Source organism: Mugil cephalus, chromosome 5, assembly GCF_022458985.1.
Source record: "Mugil cephalus isolate CIBA_MC_2020 chromosome 5, CIBA_Mcephalus_1.1, whole genome shotgun sequence".
Lineage (NCBI taxonomy): Eukaryota > Metazoa > Chordata > Actinopteri > Mugiliformes > Mugilidae > Mugil > Mugil cephalus.
This window is the reverse complement of record NC_061774.1, coordinates 19,978,865-20,001,557: the sequence shown is the minus strand read 5'-3', so window position 1 is coordinate 20,001,557 and position 22,693 is coordinate 19,978,865. Positions and strand designations below refer to the sequence as shown.

General features: G+C 40.2%; 2 protein-coding genes across 5 annotated transcripts; one reads left to right on the top strand and one right to left on the bottom strand.

Moving 5' to 3' along the window:
* Positions 1 to 681: 681 nt before the first annotated feature.
* cab39l1 (calcium binding protein 39, like 1) lies at positions 682 to 7,165 on the bottom strand. Its single transcript, XM_047585530.1, has 9 exons — positions 6,855 to 7,165; positions 6,139 to 6,286; positions 5,868 to 6,032; positions 5,554 to 5,672; positions 4,528 to 4,696; positions 4,383 to 4,442; positions 4,229 to 4,294; positions 4,005 to 4,148; positions 682 to 3,827 (listed from the first exon to the last, which is right to left on the bottom strand). The coding sequence occupies exons 2-9, from the start codon at positions 6,253 to 6,255 to the stop codon at positions 3,636 to 3,638; spliced, it is 1,032 nt and encodes a 343-aa protein (XP_047441486.1). The 5' UTR covers positions 6,256 to 6,286; positions 6,855 to 7,165; the 3' UTR covers positions 682 to 3,635.
* A 3,445-nt stretch (positions 7,166 to 10,610) lies between these two features.
* On the top strand, positions 10,611 to 20,752 carry phf6 (PHD finger protein 6). 4 transcript variants are annotated; one of them, XM_047585990.1, is made up of 11 exons: positions 10,611 to 10,779; positions 12,793 to 12,955; positions 13,274 to 13,375; positions 15,094 to 15,227; positions 15,949 to 15,995; positions 16,204 to 16,364; positions 16,469 to 16,612; positions 16,711 to 16,815; positions 16,910 to 17,043; positions 19,217 to 19,338; positions 19,941 to 20,752. In XM_047585990.1, exons 2-11 carry the CDS (start codon positions 12,824 to 12,826, stop codon positions 19,958 to 19,960), a joined length of 1,101 nt encoding a protein of 366 aa, XP_047441946.1. In that variant the 5' UTR covers positions 10,611 to 10,779; positions 12,793 to 12,823; the 3' UTR covers positions 19,961 to 20,752. The 4 variants fall into 4 exon arrangements, with proteins under 4 accessions (XP_047441946.1, XP_047441947.1, XP_047441944.1 ...); XM_047585991.1 differs by having other exon boundaries at positions 19,217 to 19,346; XM_047585988.1 differs by having other exon boundaries at positions 16,204 to 16,397.
* The last annotated feature ends 1,941 nt before the right edge of the window (positions 20,753 to 22,693 follow it).

Genomic DNA, 22,693 nt, shown 5'->3' with positions numbered 1-22,693 from the left:
TATTCTGGTATTTTTCCAGCTAATTAAAGGCACAGTCAACAGAGTGTAAACTTTAAAACCACTGCAACTGTGACACAATGAAACTAATACAGTGAAATAATCCATTTGTAAAAGAGAAAAAATAAAAAGCTAAAAACAAGAACCGCCTGAATGTGTGAATGGATTCTCTGACTGATTATGAGACCTTGGAGAATCATTCATTGAAAAAAAGAAAACCAAACACTTTCTCTTACCTCAGATACGTCATTTAGTCATTAACAGACACTAGTCATGTGGTTTCCTGATGCGTTACTCCTACAGATGTTCTTATTTAAACCCCCATCAGCCATTTTAGAAGTGAAAAAGCTACTTGAATGACTGGTGGAAGATCTTAAAGAAACTCTACAAGTCAGGTTGCCCTCATTTCCATTCACAGAAACGTCTAAAATGACTATGTACATTATTACACATTATTTTTGTTTTACAATGAGTCACCTGGGATTCATACAGAGTTTCAGTTCACCGTCCACGGCTTGTTTCAGTGTAAAAGCTGGGAAAACCCATAAATGCACCCCCAGGAGAAATAACAGCGATAAGAAGAGAGCATCATGAGTTGGCGGAGTCCAACTCTAAACATCTCGCTGTGACAGAACCAGAGTCGAAGCAAACACGGGCCCAGTCAAGAGGCGTCACAAAACAAAGTTTGCCGTAACGTTTTATTTTCATGAATGCTTCACACTTCACTTATCCTTTATAAAGTTATGTACATTATTATTCGCTCCCATGGTAAATAAAATATCCAGTGTGGAAAGAGAAAGAAGGGGGGAAAAAAGAGAGAAGGCAACAGAGTAAAAAAAAAAAAAGAAAGAAAGAAAGAAAGAAAAGAAAAAGCAACAAAAATAACAAGAGAAAACTCTAAATCAAGAATTATATCGTATTGATCTTAAGGAATTTGAATGGAAACCTACATAATATTGCCAGTGATTTATTTATATACTCATTATTGGAGGTAGGGTTATAGAAACATGAAATGCTTTATGTATTTGAAGAACTACTACAAGGTGGCGACTGTCGGCAACCGCTCCCTCTGGTGGGACGGCTGAGTACAACATGTCCTTCCCAAAGTGCACATCATGGCTGGACTCTTAAAGTTTACACCTTTTACACCCCCAATCTGAATAATAATTTGGAGTATTTTGTTTAAAATATATATATATATATATATATACACACACACACACATTTGTTAGACAGTAGCCAAATAATGTTGGATAGTGCTACTGGAGATTATACATTTCCTTTAGATCAGTAAGGTTGAGTGAGCTCTTGGTACTGAGCGTATGTGGGTTAAGTCAACTTCATCCGTAGTTTTTTTTTTTTTTTAAGTGTCAGAAAAAGATCGGAGGATTAGATCACAATCAGGATATTACAAGAGACTCTGTCAGAATAACCTTCTATCATGAACCGATGACACGACGGTGTAATGTGTGCAGGACTTCAGTCTATTAATGCATAAATGTACCACTTTCACAGCAGAGTTCTCTAATTATCGGAGGGCTCCTCAAAAAAAAAAGGCCTCACACTGACCTCGTGACTGTTCGGTGCGTTGTACCAAACACAGATCAGTGAATTAAAAAGGAAAAGCCAACCAGAAGATCACATTCGGAGCATAATGCAGTTAGCGACAGACTCACTCTGCATGTGAACCTGAGAAATCAACTAGTAATCCATTCGGGACCTGAAATGTACTTTATTTTATTTTATTTTTTTAACCCTTTTTCAATATTGACTTTGGTTTAAAAACAAATTAAGCGGTCTGGAATTTTTTACACGATCATCACGATCCATTTAACGTCTTTAAATAAGGCAACGTTCATTACAAGGTACCACACTGCAATTCATTATGAATTAACGTTTGTGTAGCACCACCCAATGAAATATTTAAAGTTTTTTTTATTTAAAAAAAAGCTAGTCTTCCACTGTGAAAACCAGGCTGCAGTCCCTGTTCAAGTTTGAACATATATATATGTATATATATATCATATTTAGACATGCATACAAACCACGGTTGTGTGTTTTAAAATGGAAAGAAAAGAAAAGAGAACGCAGCTTTTGCAAACTCAAGCCCCATGAGGTATATGCTAGAAGACTGTGCACAGACGACGCATCTTGAAATCCTTAGTTTCAGCCGTTTTAGTGACGACGGCGGAAGGAACGCGATTAAAAAACATTCGGTTAATCAGCGATGACTTCAGCTCCCATCGTCCTTTCATGTTTAACAGTGCGTGTGGTTGTTTTGATGGCACCTAGTTTCGGATGGATCGCAGTAATGCTACGGCACACCATTATAGTCATATCAACAATCTGAAACTGGCCACTTTAATTTGTGCCAAAATATCTAACTCTGTGGTGGGTGGGAGCTTTTATTTAAGACGTTTAGGTGATTTAATTTGAGCAAACATATTCCAGTAAAGTACAAATTAGCAGAGCAGGTGTTCCTTATGTGGCTGTTGTTTTCTGATATGAATATAACAGTGTGACATTCTTAGGATGCATCCCTGTGGTCATCACTGCTGCATGAACAGCACTATTATTCCTTGTGTTTTTTTTTTTTTCATGTTTTAGGCTTAAATTCTGTGAAATCGTTGCAGTCTGTGCTCGGCCTGTCAAGATGAACAGGAGTGCTCCCAGTGAGATCGATCGGTACATGCTGGCTGTTAGCCGCTAACGCATGGCTGGTACCCTGCAGCATTATCTGATGCCCTGTTTCTATTTCAGTCGTGTGTCGCTGGACACAACCAAAAAAAAAAAAAAAAAAAAAAAAAAATCACAGCACAATTAATTGATTCCTCTATGGTTTTGATTTTCCTCTTCCTGCGCCGGCTAATGCGTTGGCAAGTACAGCACTGCAGGGTCACTCCTGACCCACACATGCAACCAAAGGCCTGATAACTACATATTAAATAAATCACCAGCTACTACCACTACTACTACTACTACAACTACTAGTTGCTGCCCCGGCCTATATGCTCCAGATGCCACTCTGCCAAAGCCATAGTCCTACAGATTATTACATCCCTGTACAAAAACTGCTTACAATAAGGCAATAAACCAAACAAGCAATTAGTTAAAGTAAGCAGTGTTGAGAGAGAAGAGTTACTGTATGCATTAAAAGCTCTTACCAGGACGATATATTAGAAAAATAATATATTTACTTCTCAGCGTTTTTCAATCTTTAAAATATAGACAAGTTCAGGAAACGGACTTTCGAGAACGCCTCAGAGCGCGTGTTGGCTGTGAAAGGTGTGGCATCACTAAAGTTACTGCCAGCGATAATGAATGCATGTGGAAGGGTAACAGTTTAAGGTCCAACATTACAAGAACGGACTAGACATTTCAATATCACTAAAGAAGAAGAAGCACTGAGGTTTTAAATAACAGTTCTTGGCCCACTCATGTTGCTGGATGGAAATCACCTCCACGTCCACACTACACCAGAAAGTGAAGGAAGTAATCTTAACTTTGTTTCCTATATTTTGTACTTAATATTAATTCATAATCAAGCAAGGTTTCTCTCACTCTTTCACTTAGCCCTCTGCAGCTCCAACCACCACCTCTGAGAATCTACCACCTGACAGCAAGTCGTCCCTGCACCGTTAAGCTTCCTCGGGCGCCGTGGGTCTCTTCAGGTCCCGGATCTGCTTGATCAGATAGTTTTTCTCGTCGCAGAACTGCTCGTCCTCGGATCGGTCCGTCTGGAAGTGGCTCAGGAACTCCACGAGCTTGGTCTGGTTCTTCAGCAGTATGTCCAGCACGGGCTGAGTCTTGTTCGGGTTCGCAACGAATACCTTTGAAAACGCAAAGTGAGCACGTGAGAAGCTTCCTACTAAAATTAGGCAGCTTCATCAATCACCCTGAAGACAGGTCACCAACTTAAGGCAGCAAGCTTCTTCCATAAAAGGTTATGTGGCTCAATATAAATAGTAACTACTTGTACATTAATGGTACATATTTTATTTGCGCACCTTGAAGACGTGGAATGCTTCGAACTGGATGTTTCGGCTGTTGTCTCTCAGCATGTTCATCATCAGTTTCAAGTTCTCTGCACGACTGATGTACTTTGTCATGACAGTAAAGTTGTGTCTATCCAGGAGAAGTTCCCCAAGGAGCTGAAAAACAAGCAAACGCGTTAGCTTAGCGATGCCGTCGTTAGCTTTAACGGATGCTTTTGGGTTTGAGGTGACGGTACCTTCAAAGACTGGCGTTTAGTGACGTAGTTGTCAGAATGCAGAAGCTTTTCATACTCTGTAAACACCTGGCGGACATTAAAGAAAACCGTGTTAGAAACAGCACGAGCGGGTCATTCGATTACAGATAAAAAAAATCCACACAAGAAAGCTCACCCTGTCATAGTTGTTCTCCAGGAAATCTGCACACATTATCTTGTGCCTTGTGAGAAGATCCTGAGGGGGAGCAGACGAATATATATTAGAGAGGAGCTGCTCGTATGCCGAGGCCGCGTTTGGAAGGAAGATGTACTAAGAGTACCTTGAATGAGGCGAACGCGTCTGAGGCGATGTCAAAGGTCGAGAGCTCCACGTAACGGAAGAAGCAGAAGAACTCTTCAGAGAAAAGCACTGTCCTCGCCAGGGGCTCGTGACGCAGGCACTCTCTCAGCATCATGCCACAGTTAAGAGCCACTTCTGCACTCTCATATCTGTACAGTTTTAATGTGTCAGGTCCATGTTACACATATCATCACAATGCACCACAGACAAGTTAGAAAACACACACTATACATGTAACAAGGAGAGAAATCAGCCACTTAAACATTGCAAGCACTGTTCCCCTGTCCTCGGATGTATATTAGGAGTGATAACCAGGAGCTTTATAGGCCTTATTCTCCACGGTGAGATATTTCCGTCTGTGTTTGATGATAGATGGCCAAAAGCAGACAATTTGCCATGCACCACATGAGAGTTTCTTAGCAGCAGAGCAACCTAACGACATCAACGCTAAATGTCAAGCTTTGATGTCTACCTCCGACAATCAAACTCGAAAGTCCTCTTCATAAAAAGTGACATTTTGGAATAAGCTTCAAAAACACAGCAGTAGAACCCAACAGAGGCAGCAACCGGGCTAATGTAGCGTTTGATCCGCGGCAGAAGCCTCGGTCGACCATGATGTGGTGCAGCTGTAACACATGGCTGCTCAGATGACTCAGTTTGTGAGAGCAGTTAAACCAGCACCCTACTATCACCCAATCCATCTACGTGCACAGATGAATGCAACAAGTTCACTCTTGCTCCGCGGGGAGTTGTTGAAACACATACTGTGTAATGCAGAAAATCATAAGGCATGTTCGGGGGGAAGAGAATTTTTCACAAAACGTCATTTAAAAAAAGAAGAAGCAAGGACTAAATATCTATTGTCTCCTTGCTTGTTTTTTTTTTATTATTATTATTATTTAACATTTTTGTGACCTCTAAAGGTTGAAGTTGCTGTTAATACATGCAACTGGACAAAACGAATCACCGAATGCTGAGTTCCCGTAGGCAGAAAAGATGAACTTACCCTTTCAGAAGCATGAAGAGAATCTGTGGGTGTGTAGAGATGTATTCTACCGTCGGTGTACGGGTGCCAATCTGACGTCTGACAATATTGCTGAACAAATGGACCACATCCTTCTTCCCCTGGAAAACAACAACCACAGATAAATGGCTGACTGGGTGCTGATAAGCAAAGACATTTTTGCTTCAGGCATAAATGTTCAGATCAGGCACACTCACTCCCACTGATCATTTGATGCCCTGTACAAAGCAATCAATACTTTTTTTTTTTTTTTTAAAACACTCATAAAGAAGGTACAGCCGCCCCGGCCACCCCACCTCAAAATCAATCTTCTGCAGGTTTGCAATGAGAGCGATGAGGAGGTTGGTGTTGTACAGCTCCTGAGCGAGTTGGGCCACGGCTTCGGTTTGAGGCTCCTTATCACCTGTTCCAGAAAGCACCTCCTTCAGTGAAGCGAGATTTTTGGATGCCTCCTCTGCAATCTTAATAACAAACAAAAAACATGTTAAAAATGCATTAACAATAATAATAATAATAATAATTAATAATGCACGTCTCATGAGAGCTTGGAGGTGAACCACTGCTGACCTTCTCACACTTTTTGGTGTCTCCAGCATCCAACTTTTCCAAATATGCCACATTCTCCTTCAGGCTCCTCACTATTTCAGCCGGACTCTTCTGAGACTTCCCAAAAGGAAAAGGCATGACTGACGACAGGCGATCCCGGATCCCAGGTCTATGATGACAACAACACACAACACGGTTTGAACAAACTGCTTTTTTTTAATGTACAATTAAAGCAGCACAACTTCCTGTAGCTCTACGCTTCAGGAAATAGCATATAAAAAAAAAAGTGCTCTCAAATGAAGCGCTACAGCTGAGTTAATTTAGCGTTTTCACTAAGAATCGACGACATTTAAAGTTGTTATATATATTTCACATATATCAAACGTGTGTTAAAGATTATACGAGTACAACAGCGCTAAAGTAACACGTCTAGTGCGAACATGAAGTTGATTAACGAAGTTAAGTCTTTCACGTTGATATCAAGTTGCCTCAACCGAATAACTAAGACGTAAAGTTTCTAACAGAATAAAAATAAAAAACGACACAGAAAACAAGTGGTTAAAATGTCAATGTTAAAGCAAGCGCATCAAAGTTGAACTAGCTTGTGACCTAGTTAGCTTTAGTTAGCAGGCAAACTAAAGGACAAGACGTGGTTACACATCGAGTTTTGTCGTTTGTTTTTTGAGAAAACACACAAAACACCACGGAGACATTTAGTCCAGGCTGTCAAGACTCACCGAATAAACTCTTAATAGTGAAGCACACGAGAGACGGACAGACTCGAGGCTAAAGGTTAGCTGCAGGCTAGCAGGTTGTCTCCACTTTCTTTATCCAGGGTAACGTTACTCCGATAAAAAAGTCCGATATCCGAGTAACGAGCACTACTTTGTAAGCTACAACCTGCCGCTCAAACGGACGACTTTCATAGCTGAGATATTTGTCGTGGATGTCTCCAGTCGTGAGCGTTGCCAGGTGTCTACTTGAACACAGGGAGACAGACAGAGAAGAGTTGCTGCTGGGCTGGTTTGTCTCTCACAACTTCATTTCCCTGTAGTGGTGGGCGGATCGATCCAAAGTATCGATAGTATCGATAACGCCACCATGTTATCATTATTATTATCAATAATAATAGTAATAATTATTATTATTATTAGTTATTACGCTAGTTTTTATATTGTTGTATTGTAGATCTTGTGTCTTACATATTTTTTTTTTACCTTGTTACATTTTTGACATTGTTATATTTATATTGTTGCATCGACCAAGGATTCAAGAATTTCTATTAGGTATTATTAGTGCTTATTATTATTAGTCATACAGAAGCATTAGATGTAACGAAATTATGCACTCAGGTCCCGGATTATTTCTCTTTAGTAACTATAGGATGTAGATACTAAGTAAAACCTGTCTAGATAAAAGAATAAAATCAATAAAATAACTAATAACTAACCAACTCACACTAACTTAGTCCTCTTCACATCCCTTATAATGTATTGTTGATCTTCTTTTACCTTGTTATATTTTTGATTTTGTCGTAAATGAAGAGTATTTTTATTGGTCTACGATTTTTGTGTTTATGTGTTTTGTGATAATAATCATGGAAACGAATTAAAAACAAAAAAATACACAAGAATCGTTCTTCTTCTTTTAATTTTCATTTAAATTCGGATATTGATGGTGTATTCCCTCAATAAATGATGTTGCTTTGCTACGTGAAAGTAGCTGCTTCTGTAAGTGAAAAATATCGCTATCGGTAATACTGGCCCCCTGTATTTACTTTGTATCGGGTCGATACCAAAATCCTGCAGTATCGTCCACCCCTATTTCCCTGTTCTCTGTGCAGCAGTCCAAACCCGGGGACACTGGGCGGCTGTGTTTTGCTGCACAATGACTGACACCGCGGTGAGCCAATCACTTTGGCCGAAGCCGAGCCGAGGGAACGCCCCCTCTCCGCTCAGAGTGCGCATGTTTCAGACCTCACATGTTCCTCGTGTGGGCGGAGTCACGTAAGACTTCAGTGGAAAAGCCTCCACAGCGGACTGCACCGTAACACCGATGAAGTGCACCTAATTTCTCAAGAAGAAGACTTCGGCCGAAAAATACTTCTTTTTTTTTTTATTATTCTCACGCCTTGTTTATCTTATTAAATGAAAACATTATAAGAGCAAAACTTAGTTATTCCTTAAGTAGTTAGATAATTAATCTGAAATATTGCAGTATCTTTATATTGTAGATGGCACAGAAATTTAAAAAATATATTTATGACCTGACTTCAAGCTGTAACTAGAGATTACTGCCAAACAATAAGATGAGATTTATACTCAATACAGTGCACAGTGGATGTAGTTTTGTACCTGCAGCCAGTAGTAACAAAAAAAGTCTTGCACACAAGGTAAAAAAATATAAGTATGAATGTATAACTGAGACAAATAACATAACATATCGACATATAAACTGTAAACTGCTAAAAATGTTGGTAGCTCTTATGTATTTACAACATTTTAAGAAGCAGCTGTGTCAATAAAGTGCAGTAATGCAGTGGGTGGTGCTTAAGTCCAGTTAAGGCTCAGAGTTGAGCAGATGGATGTCTTCAGCCACTCAGTCTTTGTCCTCAGACAGTGGACACACCGGCCTGATGGCAGTAGGAAGGAGAAGAGCGAGTGGCCCTTAACCCTGCAAAGCTAATTCATGTTAACCATTAAAGAAGGAAGTAACTAAATAATGTGGTGGTAGTAGAAGTTATCTCATATTTAACTGTCGCGGCCTCATATTTAAGGCTAAACTAGCAGGATTGAGTTAATTATAGTATTGTTATTAACCACCATTTGTCTGTTTCTCTTACCACGGTCTTGCTTCCTTTTCTCCTCTTCCTCTTTTTTTCACTCACAGAAGGATAATGTCTTTATTTTGATTTGGGCACTGTTTTCAGACTTAATTATTTCACAGAGTCACACAGGACATGTTATGGGACTGAGTGTGCAGAGCTGTATCAGGTGGAGGTGGTGGTGGTGGTGGTGAGGGGCCCCTTAGGGACTGTCACTGAAAATGCAGCACATTGCCACTGCTGTAGTTTTAAGTTCGTCAGCCCTCGGGGTCCCCATGCTGTTGCCTGCTTTGCCTATCGACAAGCTGCGCCTCTGCATATTTTGGTATTTCCTGTGGGATAAAAAAACACTTTCTCCTTCTCATTTCTCATGTCTGATTTAAATTGTGTCGATTACATGTAGTAGTGACAGCTTGTGCAGTCCCATTGCACATATAGGTGACAGTCTTACACAACTATGACAGTGTTTTATTTTGGACCCCTTTAGGACTACACTTTATATGCATACAATAAAAAAAAAGCCATAACACCCAATGTGCATTGTTTAGCTTATATTCGGATCTTACGGAAGACATAGAACTTTTATTTTTGACTCCTTTAAGACTCTGTTGAACACTTCATATACACACAACATATGCCACAATCTATACCATACGTTTCTAGTATAGTTTTTACATTTGTTACTGAAGGCGTTCCACAGGGATCATTCTTTGGTCCCTTGTTAATAATAATTAAATAGTGATTATTTTCCAATTTAGAGCTGGAAAGGGCCACTTTTCATGCCACCATCCACTAAATCCATGACAGGAATCATATGACAAAGAACAAAACTAGGTGTTTTTGTCCCCGGTTATACCCAATGTGTATTAATCAGATTATGTTTAGATCATATTTAATTTTTGACCCCTTTGTGACTTTAGGACCACGCTTAACATGCATACAATAACAAAGCCATAACACACAATGTGTATCGCTTAGCTCATATTCAGGTCATACAGAAGACATAGAACTTTTATTTTTGACTTGAACACTTATACACACAATAAAACGCGATAGCCCCCAATGTATTGTTGTATTGTTCAGATTATGTTCGGATCATACAGAAAACTGCACAGAACTTTTATTTTTGTCTCATTTAGGACTACACTTTACATACGCACAACAAAAAGCCGTAACAACCAATGTGTAACAGAATCAGAATTAGTAGGCAATTATAATAAGAATACACATATCAATGTAAAAATATTAATATATATACAAGAAATAAATGTACAAGTACGAGTGAACATGTGTTCCCATTGAATATGGGGTATTGCACAGCAGGAAATTATTGCACATGGTGATAGCATTACTAAGATTATACTTAAATCATACACAAGACATATAACTTTTGTTTTTGACCCTTTTAGGACTCTAGGGTTGAACACTTTACATACACACAACACAAAATAATTAAGCCCCAAGGGCCTCTTCAAGAGGAAACAGTCTGTGAATGAAGCCTCGTTCGTGGGTTTCTTACCTGGCTTGGAGACATTTTTATACCTCAAAATTACTTTCGCTTAACACTTCTTGTAAAGCAACTCTCCTCGCACATTGACCTCCTCCTGCGCACTTTTCACGTTGGAAACATTGCAACATGCGTTCGTCTCTGCGGCTCTTATTGTAAAAGCTCAAACCCGGATGTCCTGCGCGCCGCGGACACGGTAGCGAGCTTGATGCTGGTAGAGGGGGGGAAAAAGCACACGATCACTTCTGAAGGACGCAAAGAAACACAGCCATCGGCCGGAACACTTTTGCTTCTTTTGCACCGTCTGGGCGCCGTAGTTTTGTGTCGGCAGGTAAGACGCGAGCTGTGAGTCCTCGGCCGGACCACAGCCGCTGTGTTTTCTGGCCTGTTGTCGTTTTCAGGCCGTATTGCCCTGGCGCACAAGCCGAGCTGCTCCTCTTTTCACAGGGATACATCACGTATGGCGCTCTTTACTTCGAAACGCTTTGCAAAGACCCGCGCCTGTCACGATAATTTCCCACATTTAAAGGGAAATATTCACAGCTTTACAGCATCTGGCAGCAAAAAATGTCGAGAGAGTCACATTTTCCTTCCACCGACCTTTATTTGCCAGCATGAAGAGGCCTTGGGAGGAATTTTTTTTTCGGGGCGTTGAGATGTTCATAGTGAAAACTGTTCTCAGTTTTAGGTAGTTTGCTGAAGAAAGGCACACACACACACACACCCCCTTTAATTCAAAACTTTCCCGGAGCAATGCGAAGCACTTTTTCTTTCTTTCGCGTTTCTCTCGTTCCTGTTGCAAATCCACCACCGACGTGGATGTGTAGTGAAAGAAAGCTGTTGTGGCGTGAAAGCGTTTTTGGAAGGAGAGCAGAGGCTGAAATAAAAAAAAGGTATTTTTGGTGCCATTTACGCGGCCACTATTGTGTGCGTTCGCACGCTGAGCTCCGCCGCAGTGAAATCCTGGCCCTGCTATCATGGCTGTAATGGCTCTGTCAAGGCGTCGCAGCACATTATTATCATTATTATTATTATTGTTGTTGTTGCGATTTCTTTTAAAACACCCACTTTTCCTTTGTGCACTGGTAAGCATCGACTAGATCTTTATTTAATCGTGCAAATGTGCGCGTCACGGTGGGAGGGGACCATGAAGGAAAGGACCTGCCTGCAAAGGACAGCACTCATTTAGAGGGTTTTTGATGTACTTAGGATTACATTGGTGCCTCTGATCTTGCATGAATTTCAAGAAAATGCAGTTTCGTGCCTGAAAATATATAAGGTTTAACCAAAATGCAGCTGGAAGTGGTACAGAAATAATACAAATGCCCAAAACATTTTAACTCGTACCAATGTGTGTTTTCACTGCCATGCAAAGATTGCATTTGTTGATATTGTTTTCAGAAAAAGTGGATGTGCAGATGAGATACTGGCGCGGGTGGTTAATGCAAAATAGGAAACACGTTGCATCATTTGCAGAAAACGAATAACAATTTAGGATGGGTTGATTAAAAGTCACCCAGATTGCATCAGATCTGGCCCACCAGCTTCCTGTTTAATGCCATTTAGTCCCGGTGAAGTTTGTTTATTGCCTGCATAATGCCAACGCTGTCTGCAGCCATCAACATGTTTTTCGATGCACGTGTTGGAAGCCGTACAGCAAATTGTCGCAAATGATCTGTAACTCGGTAAAGTTGAGGATCAGGAGCTGTGAAGAGATGGGAGTTACCACAAACAAGCAAAACTTAGTGTGTGTGTGTATTTTTTATTTTTTTTTTAGGACACAGTCGTTCTTTGTGACTGTCCTTGCTCTACTTTGAAGGAACTTGTATTAGTAGTTGAGTCAGAGTTTAGTTTCCAGCTGTTTCTGGGAAAGAGTTTCTAGTGGCTGCCTTCCAAAGCACTTTATTCATTATTTCATTACTTAACAACGCTCACTTTTTATATGTTGGTGAGACAGAGAGGGAGAGGGAAAAGTGGATTTTCAGAACCTAGTTTGTGACTGAGACTGCTCTTCCTATATGTTCTGACCGCACAAACAGCTGAACAGCTACGCTCGCTGTTAGTATGCAGGTCCATCACTCACTTTTTTTTTTATTTTTTTATCTGCATTACCCAGGAGTCTGAGCATAAAGAACGCATTACACAGCCAGACTGCATCCAGTCGGAATCAAATATGAACTGTGATCATGAGCTTGATTTAAAGATGCACACATCAGCGCGAATTAAAAGCAGTTTCGATAACGGTGAACTGCTCTCTTTTTCAAACGGGTCCGCCGGCTGTGTAATACGCACTTATCTTGTTGTTCTGACTTTCATGTGTGTGGTGTTATTTATTTTTAATTAGACTCTTGGGCACACGGAAAAAGCCTTGGGCGATGTCAGGACAGAGGAAAGGAGCTGCGGCGCGACTGCCTAAATGTGCCTTCTGCAGAACCAACCGGGACAAGGAGTGTGGGCAGCTGCTGGTGTCTGACAGCCAGAAGGTGGCAGCTCACCATAAGTGCATGGTGAGGGGAGCACATTGTTCTCAACCTCGCAGCTTATGATCGTTCAAACAGGCTACTTACTCGCAGCCTCTGTCACACATGCAGAGTAGTGAGTAATGCAGACAGTAAAACATGCATGGAAAAATAGATTTTATCCATTTGGTACATTTATATATATATTATAACAGAAATAAGTGATACATGCTCCACAAATGATCTGACTTTATTCTGTAAAATGAAATATGCCTGTATTGCACATATTCAGCATCGTCATCATCATCATCGTGTCAAGGGCTGCACAAACCCGCTTCTTAACACTCCTATAAATGTCTTCTGCAGCTTTTTTCTTCGGCTCTGGTCACTTCACACTCAGACAGTGAAAACATTGGAGGGTTTTCAGTCGAGGATGTGAAAAAGGAGATCAAGAGGGGAAACAAACTGGTGAGTAGCCACTGCCCTCCTCAGGTTAGCCATGATGACAGAGCAGTGTTTTTTTTTTTGTTTTGTTTTTTTTTGAGGTCACGATGCCGAGCTCTGGGACCTTCAGTGTTTTTGCCTCGATAACTCAAAGTATCTTGCAGCTGTGAATGACACGTTCACCGAGGACATGCACGCAACCGTGCTGTTGCTCAGAAGACAGTACACGTTTGAGGAAGTGCGCTTGCCGTTGTTGAGTAGTAGATTTTGCACGCCACTTGCTTGTTCACTTTAATAACATTAGCTGTGACGTGGTGTGTATGTGCATTTATTTACGTCATGTCTGTGTACAGTGAGTTTGCTACAGAGGGGAGATACTGATACCACCAATAAAAGATGTACAACTAAAAGATCGTGGCTCAACAACAAGCCAATCAAAGAGAGACATCCATTCAACTTTCATTGTGGAAGCAATATCATAATATCTCAATAAAGTATCGTATCGTGAGTCAAGTATCATGATACGCATCTTATCGTGAAGTCCTTGCCCTTGAAGTCCTTAATACCCACCCCTATATCATCACCACCTCTCTCACTCAAAACTGAACATTTCTAACAGCCACAAAGGGAGATTTAATGCAGATTTACTGTTGCATCAGATAACACTTGTTGTCACCAGTGTACCTAATGAATTGGCCACTGAGTGTACGTTAAAGGGATGCACTGCAGCTGTCTGTCCGAGCGTATTCTTGGTTATTATGAATGTAAATGTCTTGATACTCAAATGCAAGTTTTTGCTCTGAATTAACATTTGTTTTTTACTCATTCATAAGGTGGTCCCATGTGCACATGTCTGGCAAATTATTAAATGTTCACATGCACACATCAAAACTTACTTTCACCATACTGCTGCTTAAGCAATATGTTTACTTACAGTTGTCTGGCCAATGACGCATTTACTAAAACGTACCTGAGTTACAGTTATGTAATGAATGGAGGCTCTCAGTTCTCATTTTAGGGTGTTAACATCCATCCAAATAGTTGGAAAGGTGTAAGAATGAGAAACATACGTCCAGTGTTCAAATATACTGGATAATAATAATACTAATAATATATCATAATTAATTCATAATACAAAACGTGTCTCACATTATGAAATCACAAAGATCTTAGATACTACAAATATAAATAATGCAGAATATTCTTTTATTTTCCAGCTGATTTAGCAGTGAAGCAATTATTATATTCATTATTTATTTATCATTATTTTATCTTTTGCGGCTGCTGTCTCAAATGGTCGATTCATTGCGGAAGAAAACCACAACATTCGTACATTTTAGAAGATGCAAAATGAGTTAGACACTTACATCATTAACCAAATGACTGCAGTGTTAATTGACTAATGGGTAACTTGTGCCAGCTCTGAGCTCTTTGCTTGCTGTACGGTTTCTCTTTTGACTTTATTTGTCCCTGCTGAATTTAACTTGTTTTTCCTGTTGTAGGAGACAAATTCCCCCCACAGGTGTATTATTTCTAGATTTCCAAACGCCTTGTCAGACCTTTGATCTTTAGAGGGGAATTATTAATCACATCCATGCCTGGAAGTCCCGTCGCTAATTGACAAATGGCATTAGTGGCTATCAGCGTTTTTTTTTTTTTTTTAATTTATTTATTGAATGACTGTGAAAGGTTTTGTCTGTGTTTTTCCGTGAAAGTTCCAGCTTTGTTTCTGTTTCTGTCAGATGTGTTCTTCTTGTCACCGGCCGGGCGCCACGATCGGCTGTGACGTCAAGACCTGCCGGAGGACGTATCACTATTACTGTGCTCTGAAGGACAAAGCCCAGATCAAAGAGAATCCCTCGCAAGGGATTTACCTGTGAGTCACTCCGCCCTCACATCAGTATTGAATAAATAAAGCATTTTTCTTTACATGTGTATCTTTGAGGGTTTGCAAGGGACATATTTACAGTCTCCACTTAACCTAACTTCTACATTAGGCGTCTTCAACGTTTTACAGGCCAAGGACGCTAAACTGATGAGAGATTAAGTAACACCTACTATATTAAACTCTATATTATATATATTTGCAGATGTATATATATATAATATAACATATATATATTCTATATTAAACTCGGCCTAGTGCTATTAACAAGTATACATTTTGGATTGAATATTAAGCTATTCAGATAACCTACAGGTTTTTTTTTTTTTTTTTCATTTTAATTGCAGCTGCTGTAAACATGCGTGTAATATGCAGCCTCGTGATTGGCTCAGCAGTGATAGGGGGCGGGGCCTACTGCGTACAGGAGGCTTAGATTGATAGGTCGTTGTTGAGGCAGCTCCTCTATCGCTGAATGAGTGAAGCAGTGACCCGGCCTCCATTTATCCCTTTACTAAAATATATTGGAATCATGTTAATGTGTATTTAAAGAAATTTAAATTTAATAAATTTTACAAAAAAAATGTCTAATCAACCAAATATTTTGCGCCCCCTGCCTGCAGTGCCTCCAGACCCCCTGTTGAAGACCCATGTTGTACATTTTTGCATTGTGCATACCCCATACATTTACATATAATTGTGTTTCTGATTGCAGCATTTATTGTCGCAAACACCGGGATGCTTCTCAGGATGGCATTCAAGGTAGAGTACGCCTTAACTTCTGTATCACTTGATTTTCTTTTTCTGTTTTTACAAAAACTCACTCTTAGAGAAATAATTAGAATAATGTATTCAATGATATACTCACCTACCAGGTGGTAATATCAATAACTTATATTATTAATAATAGTAAATTAAAATATTAATGCATCCACTTGAACGTCTGTTTTCTCTCATTTACTGTCATCAGATGAAGAGGGAGCTGTGGCCAATGATTCAGACTCGTCACCTCCACAAAGTCGAGGCAGGGGAAGGTTTGAGAAGGGCAGAGCCAAGGTGGGATCTCGTGGCCAGTCGGAAGAAACGCGCTCCACCTCCTCACAGGCTGCAGACGAAGAGAGCTCCTACCACGTAAGGGACCCCCGGGCCTCTTTCTCAAATTCAGTATGTTGAATTAATTTGAAATCGCTGCTGTTCTGTGGAGTAGTTTCTAAAATCCTGAACTGTGTTGTTAGCGGGACAGATCACCTCTTCGGGCCAGTCCAGGAGACGGAGGCCAACGCTGTGGGTTTTGCCACGCTGGTGACGAGGAGAATGAAACGAGGGGCATGCTTCATACGGATAACTCCAAGAAAGTGGCTGCGCACTACAAGTGCATGGTAAAAAAAAAAAAAATAAAAATGGGGGACGACCGTTTGATCCTCGTTCTGTAAATGTGCATTCAACGTTCAAATTGCATTTCTCTGATCACTTCCAGCTTTTTTCATCGGGGACAGTACAGCTGACCACCACATCGAGGGCCGAGTTTGGAAACTTTGACGTGAAAACGGTCATCCAGGAAATCAAGAGGGGCAAAAGAATGGTGTGTGGATTAATGCAACTATTTAGGAGTGGTAAAAAAATAAAAAAAAAAATTCATTTTTGTTTGATTTAACATGTTGTTTTTTCCCCCTCAGAAATGCACCCTCTGCACTCAGCTGGGTGCTACCATTGGATGTGAAATCAAGGCATGTGTGAAGACCTACCACTATCACTGCGGCCTGCAGGACAAAGCCAAGTACATCGAAAACATGGCGCGCGGCATTTACAAGTAAGCAAGACTTTCTTTTAAAAAGCTGCTGCCGGCTCACAGGCCTAAACACACATACTGACTGAATTACTGTAGATTTCCACACCATTTATACGAGAAGTTTTACATGTGATCTTGGGGAAGTTATTGTTGAACTCTATTGTTGAACTGTTATTGATACAGATGCTGGATCTTTTATTTCTTTTATTGTTTCTTTTCCTTTCTGTAATCGCAGCTCAGTGTGAGAGTGAGAAACTTAACACTTAAACATTTTCTGCCTCATAGAAAAGCAAAGATGAAGGTGAAGCGGCCATTGTGTACTACTCTTTTCTGACTTGTGTGCATTCGTTTGTGCTACCCTTGTATAGCCAGACTCTGTTCTAATCAGAAATGTATGGTGAAAGCCCTTTGGGTTAAATTGTGGGGCACATTTCAACCGATACAGAAAAAAAAATACTATACGTAAGAGACCCTTCATATGTTTTCTGATTGATCAACTGACCACCAACCAGTGAGCTCCTACCGTTTGTCAAGACCAGACCTAAGTTAGTCGATGTGTTTACATGCACAGCTTAATCCAGCTTAAAATTTGTCTTTCTGAATCCGGTCCTTGTCCCAGTTTACATACAACGAAGAAAATCGAATAATTGACGGGAACATGTCTACACTAGGTGGTGATATTTGTCGTTTCATTGGGTTAAAATGGCCCCCTTTCCGGTTGACCTATTGCGTCATACAATACACAACTGGAGTCGTTCAGGCAGCAAACCGACATTAAAAACAACAACCAGATGGGTAATAGTAGTAGTTTTTGTTCCAGGCTCATACTCCAGCACAGCGGTTGTGGAGCATGCGCACATGTGTTTTGTCCAGTTAAAGTCCGATTAAGGTGTAAACATGTCAGAGAAATTCGATTTCCAATCACATTACCCGGGTGTCTTCATCTGATGAGGAGAACTCCGGCTTTAGTAAATAAGTAATATTTCTGGCTGCTTCTCCATTTCCACAATTATCGAGTTGATTGTTTTAGATTAATACAGATGGAACACACTGAGGAAATGTTAACTGGGGAGGTTCGGATATACGAACATTTGTATGACTTTTGTTTGACGAATTTTAAAGTTTTAGTCGCTTTTGTTAAAAGTGAAGTGAAAGTAGAAACAAAAATGAATCCAACTGGCAAGAAAGACACAGCGCCGACTAGTGTTTGTGTGGGGTTGTTACAAAGTGAGCCAGACTGATGATGCCTTGTGTGTGCTATGTAGGTTACGCTTTCTAGGTCCTGCAGCTCTCTAAAAGAGCCTTCAGTGTTTTTCTATGGGAATATCCTCACATTGCTATTTGTGTAACCTAGAAACAGACACATACAGTATGAAGCTGGTTTTATAAATTTTGGTGGTCAACAGACGGATCCGAAGACCAACAAAGGGTCAGTTGGATAGTTCTACAACGAACCAGAGCAACAAATCCTTCTCAATAAATGCTTTAAACAGCTCGTCCATTAAAGTTGTTTCGCGGTCCGTATCTTTTATACGCAATGGCAAAATCTGAACGTCTCGTTTCTCCGAGAGATGCCACTCTGTTGTAAATAAAACTCACTGGTGCTCGGATGATGCATGTGGCCACTTCGCTGTTACTCTTCCGTCCATCAACACCAAAGAATTTGACTCCAGACCAAAATTTGTCTCTAAAATTAAGTGGGCGAGGGAAGTTTGTCTTGCAGTCTATCTTTGTGTAGTACGTACACCGGGTCGTGTGTCCGAAAGGGGTTCAGAAACCTCTGCGTGTGCGCAGGTCAATATTTGTGACCGCACGGGCAGTGCATACTGCAAACAGCTGCACATGCTCGTTGACTAACTTGAGAGGCTGACTGGGGCATTCACTGTTATCCCCACCTTAATAATCCACCACGATAGAGTTAAACCCCCGGCGAGAAACTGTCTCAATATTCTCAAGAAATGTGTTTTTTGCTTTTTCTTATTTCTGAGTTCAACGTGGGGAGTTATTATGAGAGTCACTGTCTGTATACATAGCAGACTGGCCCTTAACAGCGTGAAAACCATAAATGTTCTTGTTTTATTTTTGTGTTAATTTTTGAATCTTCAACATGTTGGTTTGTGTTACTGTGTTGCTTTTTTTATTAACAAGCCCTACTGTGTGTGTGTGTGTGTGTGTTTTTTTTTTTTTTTTAAAGACTATATTGTAAGAACCACAGCGGCAACGAGGAGAGGGATGAGGAAGATGAGGAACGAGAGAATCGTAGCAGAGAGAGGGCGGCAATTGACCACGGAGGAACACCATCAGCACAAGTGAATGGTAACTAGGTGGGTTATTAGTGGTGACGTTGCTTCGGTTCAAGGGCTGCGTGGTACACCGGTTTATACCACATACTGGTATTTTTTTCTGTTATTTGAATGTTTAATATAATGGCATATGGTATTTGTTTACACAGCGCTTCTTAACACACATGGTGTAACTGCGTTACTGTGAGGCGTGGTGAAGATTAAAAGAACCAGATAACTTAACTTGTGTTAGAAAAAAGAGGCCGTGTTTTGGTTCTTGTTGGTCATTTTATTTTGGGTTGACCATACGTCCCCCAGCTTAAGCTGTTAGCTTTTTATGAAGGACAAAAAGTGTTGCGCGCACACTACAGTTATTATGGTAGCCAGTCTCACTGTTATTGACATTGTAGTTTAAATAGCAGTTTAAATATGAATAAATATGTCAAAATAAATGTACCAGTAATTGTTCCCATTTCTTGTTTTCATTTTGATAACATTTAAGAACGTGTGATTATGCATGAATAAAATGTGGTATACATTTTTGGTCATACCGCCCAGCCCTATTTCCGCCATTAAATGTCAAATGTGGCTTAGCTGATAACATTTCCTGTGGTGTTTTTGGTTCTATTGTTACAGGCTTGACCCGACAGATGTGACATGGAGGCAAAAAACAGAAGAACTGAAAGACGTGGGAGAGATATTTTTTTATACCAAGTCTACGAGCTCTCGTGAGTCTTTTCACGCCGTCTCTTCCAGTAAACGGACAAGATGTACCGATGTGCACCAGATGTCTTCTTCATGAATCCCTGTTTTTGAGTTAACTGGATCTGGATGAGCTTTTCCCAGACTGGAGGTACTCTGCAAAGCAGCGGACTGCCACAACATCATGGCTAATCTATCCCAGATTTCAGTTACGGGCTCTGTTGCCAACACATACATTTTTTTTTTTTTTTTGGCGTGAATAAGATGGACTGATATTTTGATTGTCATTCACTTCCTGTGTCCACACAGATTTCCTAACCCACACTTGCTGAAAGTGGGAAACATTCTTCCCCTCCCTTAGCTTCTAAAGGACTCCCTTTTAAGTGGGGTCTGTTTGTTACTAGTCTCTTTGAAGTTGTGCAGTTTGATTACCTTGTTTCTGTAATCATGTCTTAAGAATACTCTTTACTTGTTAGCCTTTCTTTCTTGATATGTAATATTTTGCTACTGTATTATCATCATGAGTACTTTTGAATATCTGGATTTCAGACAGTCACATTTACAGGTTTTGCCAGCATGCACTTGGAGTTTCCCACTGTTAAAGGTGGTGTTTTTTTATTTAGCTGCTAAAGGGCAAAGTAGATCCCTTTAGAGGAGTTGGCTTGACTTTGTTTGGTGTACTGTTACTTGTATCTCTACAAATGTATCCATGAATGATTGGAATAGAAAATATTTTATTTTACACATCCACTGAGTGAATTGAGTCTTTTTTTTTTTAATTGAACATGTGTCCAGAAGTTTAAGTGGTCCACCAGATTTATGGTCACGACTACACCAGACATAGCACTTTGTACACGGATCAAGCATAACATTATGACCACTGAGAGGAGAAGTAAATACTATTGATCATCTTGTGACAATTCAGCGTTCCAGTAGGTGGATGTTACTTAAACATGTACCAACCACCTAGACCAGACCAGGCACCCTCACCCCATAGCAATGACACTCCTTGATGGCAGCAGGATGCAGCCTGACACAGACACACTGGAAAAACTCTTTAGGAAAAACTCAAGAAGGTGTTGCTCTGGCCTCCAAATTTATCAGATCCCAGACTGATCAAGTATCTGAGATGATAAACAGAGGCCTCTCCCTTCAGCCCATAGGACCTTAGGGCCCCCACTAACAACATTTTGTTGCCAGACACCACAAGAAACCACAGGAAACCTCAGAAGGCCCATGTCTGTTCTCTGATGAATCACAGCTGATTTGGAGGCACAAGGAAGATCGACATAATGTCGGGAACGTGGTCATATTGTTTTGGCTAATTGGGGTATTGGTATATGTAACTGAGTAAAGAGCACATCAGTTTCTATGATGCTGATCAGTGACTCTAGTTTAAAGCTGCTTCATGACTACATGTCATTTCTTAATCTCCAGTTCGACAATTTTTTTTTTTTGCCATACCATACAGCAGACATATTCTTTCAGCGTTCAGTTTTAAGCTGTGCCTGATTTCCATACTTCATACCAATGGTCCTTTTTTTTCACTGTAGAAAAAGCACATGTGTTACTAATAACATTAACAATGACTCTGTTCTGCTCAAGCGTCCCGGGGAATCACAATAGTGCGTCAGTGAGCCATTGTGCATGACAAATAAGGTCCTGAAATTGTAGCAGGATATGGAATAATGATACCTGCAGTGCCTAATAATAATAACAACAACACCTGTAGTCATCATCAAACTACATTGTTTTTCAGGCAGGGAATTTAAGAAACAAATACTTCACTTTTATTTAGTGATAGGATATGATTCACCGTAAGTGCTAAGGAACATGTGTTGCTGCCAGTTAAAATTCGGACTAGAAATAACTTTCTGTGCAGTACACACATTTGTCACATCCTTAACATCGTCCATTATTGCACTTAAAACTGTCATGAAGAGTCGAAACTTATAATTTCTTGTTGAACTGCATTGAATAGCCTCAGATCAAGAGGAGTTCCAAAAATGTCAATTATTAGACAGGCTTGTACGTCAATTCCCATTATGGAAGACATATATATATTGAAATAACCAGACCAATAATTATGTAGACGAGGGCAAAAGAGAACATGTGACTCAAATGGCACTGTGAATTTGGTCACGTTTGTCCTGTACCTCAGGGAAGATGTGAGATTTAGAAAAATGAACCCTGTGAATCACTTTAAACGTGCATAGGATGAGACAGTGACCGACTTCCTCCCCACTCCATCCCACAAATCCTCATCAATTCGAAGATCCATCCACTCCTCCCATGTAGCCAGCTAATTTTTAAGTTAGAGTGATCACTGAGGTCCAGCATGCGGTTATATTACACCGAAATAAACACCTAATACTCTGCATCTCTATCCAGTTTAACAGCACCACGCCCTCCAGAATAATCATACAGTTGATGATGAACTGAACATTAGAACAGTCTAGCAGAAGGATTAAGTCCAGGACTGTTATATTAAAATAAAATAAAATAATCCTTTAAGTAATCCCACAGTGGATATTTTTTATTATTTTACTTATGTACCGATGTAGGTCACAGGTGTCAAACATATGGCTCATGTTCCAAAAATGGCCCAAAAAAAATTGCATGAATTTGCAAAATGCGAAAATTACAGAGAAGACTGAAAGTTTTTCATTGAAAATGAATGCTCATCC

Bases quoted from the DNA above. Each gene is read 5' to 3' on its own strand.
- cab39l1 (XM_047585530.1), bottom strand. From the start codon at position 6,255: ATGCCTTTTCCTTTTGGGAAGTCTCAGAAGAGTCCGGCTGAAATAGTG. The intron at 6,033-6,138 runs GTCAGCAGTGGT...TTTGTTATTAAG, and splicing joins ACACCAAAAAGTGTGAGAAG to ATTGCAGAGGAGGCATCCAA. The intron at 4,295-4,382 runs GTGAGCTTTCTT...AATGTCCGCCAG, and splicing joins TGGAGAACAACTATGACAGG to GTGTTTACAGAGTATGAAAA.
- phf6 (XM_047585988.1), top strand. From the start codon at position 12,824: ATGTCAGGACAGAGGAAAGGAGCTGCGGCGCGACTGCCTAAATGTGCC. The intron at 12,956-13,273 runs GTGAGGGGAGCA...TGTCTTCTGCAG, and splicing joins CAGCTCACCATAAGTGCATG to CTTTTTTCTTCGGCTCTGGT. The intron at 17,044-19,216 runs GTAAGCAAGACT...TTTTTTTTAAAG, and splicing joins ATGGCGCGCGGCATTTACAA to ACTATATTGTAAGAACCACA.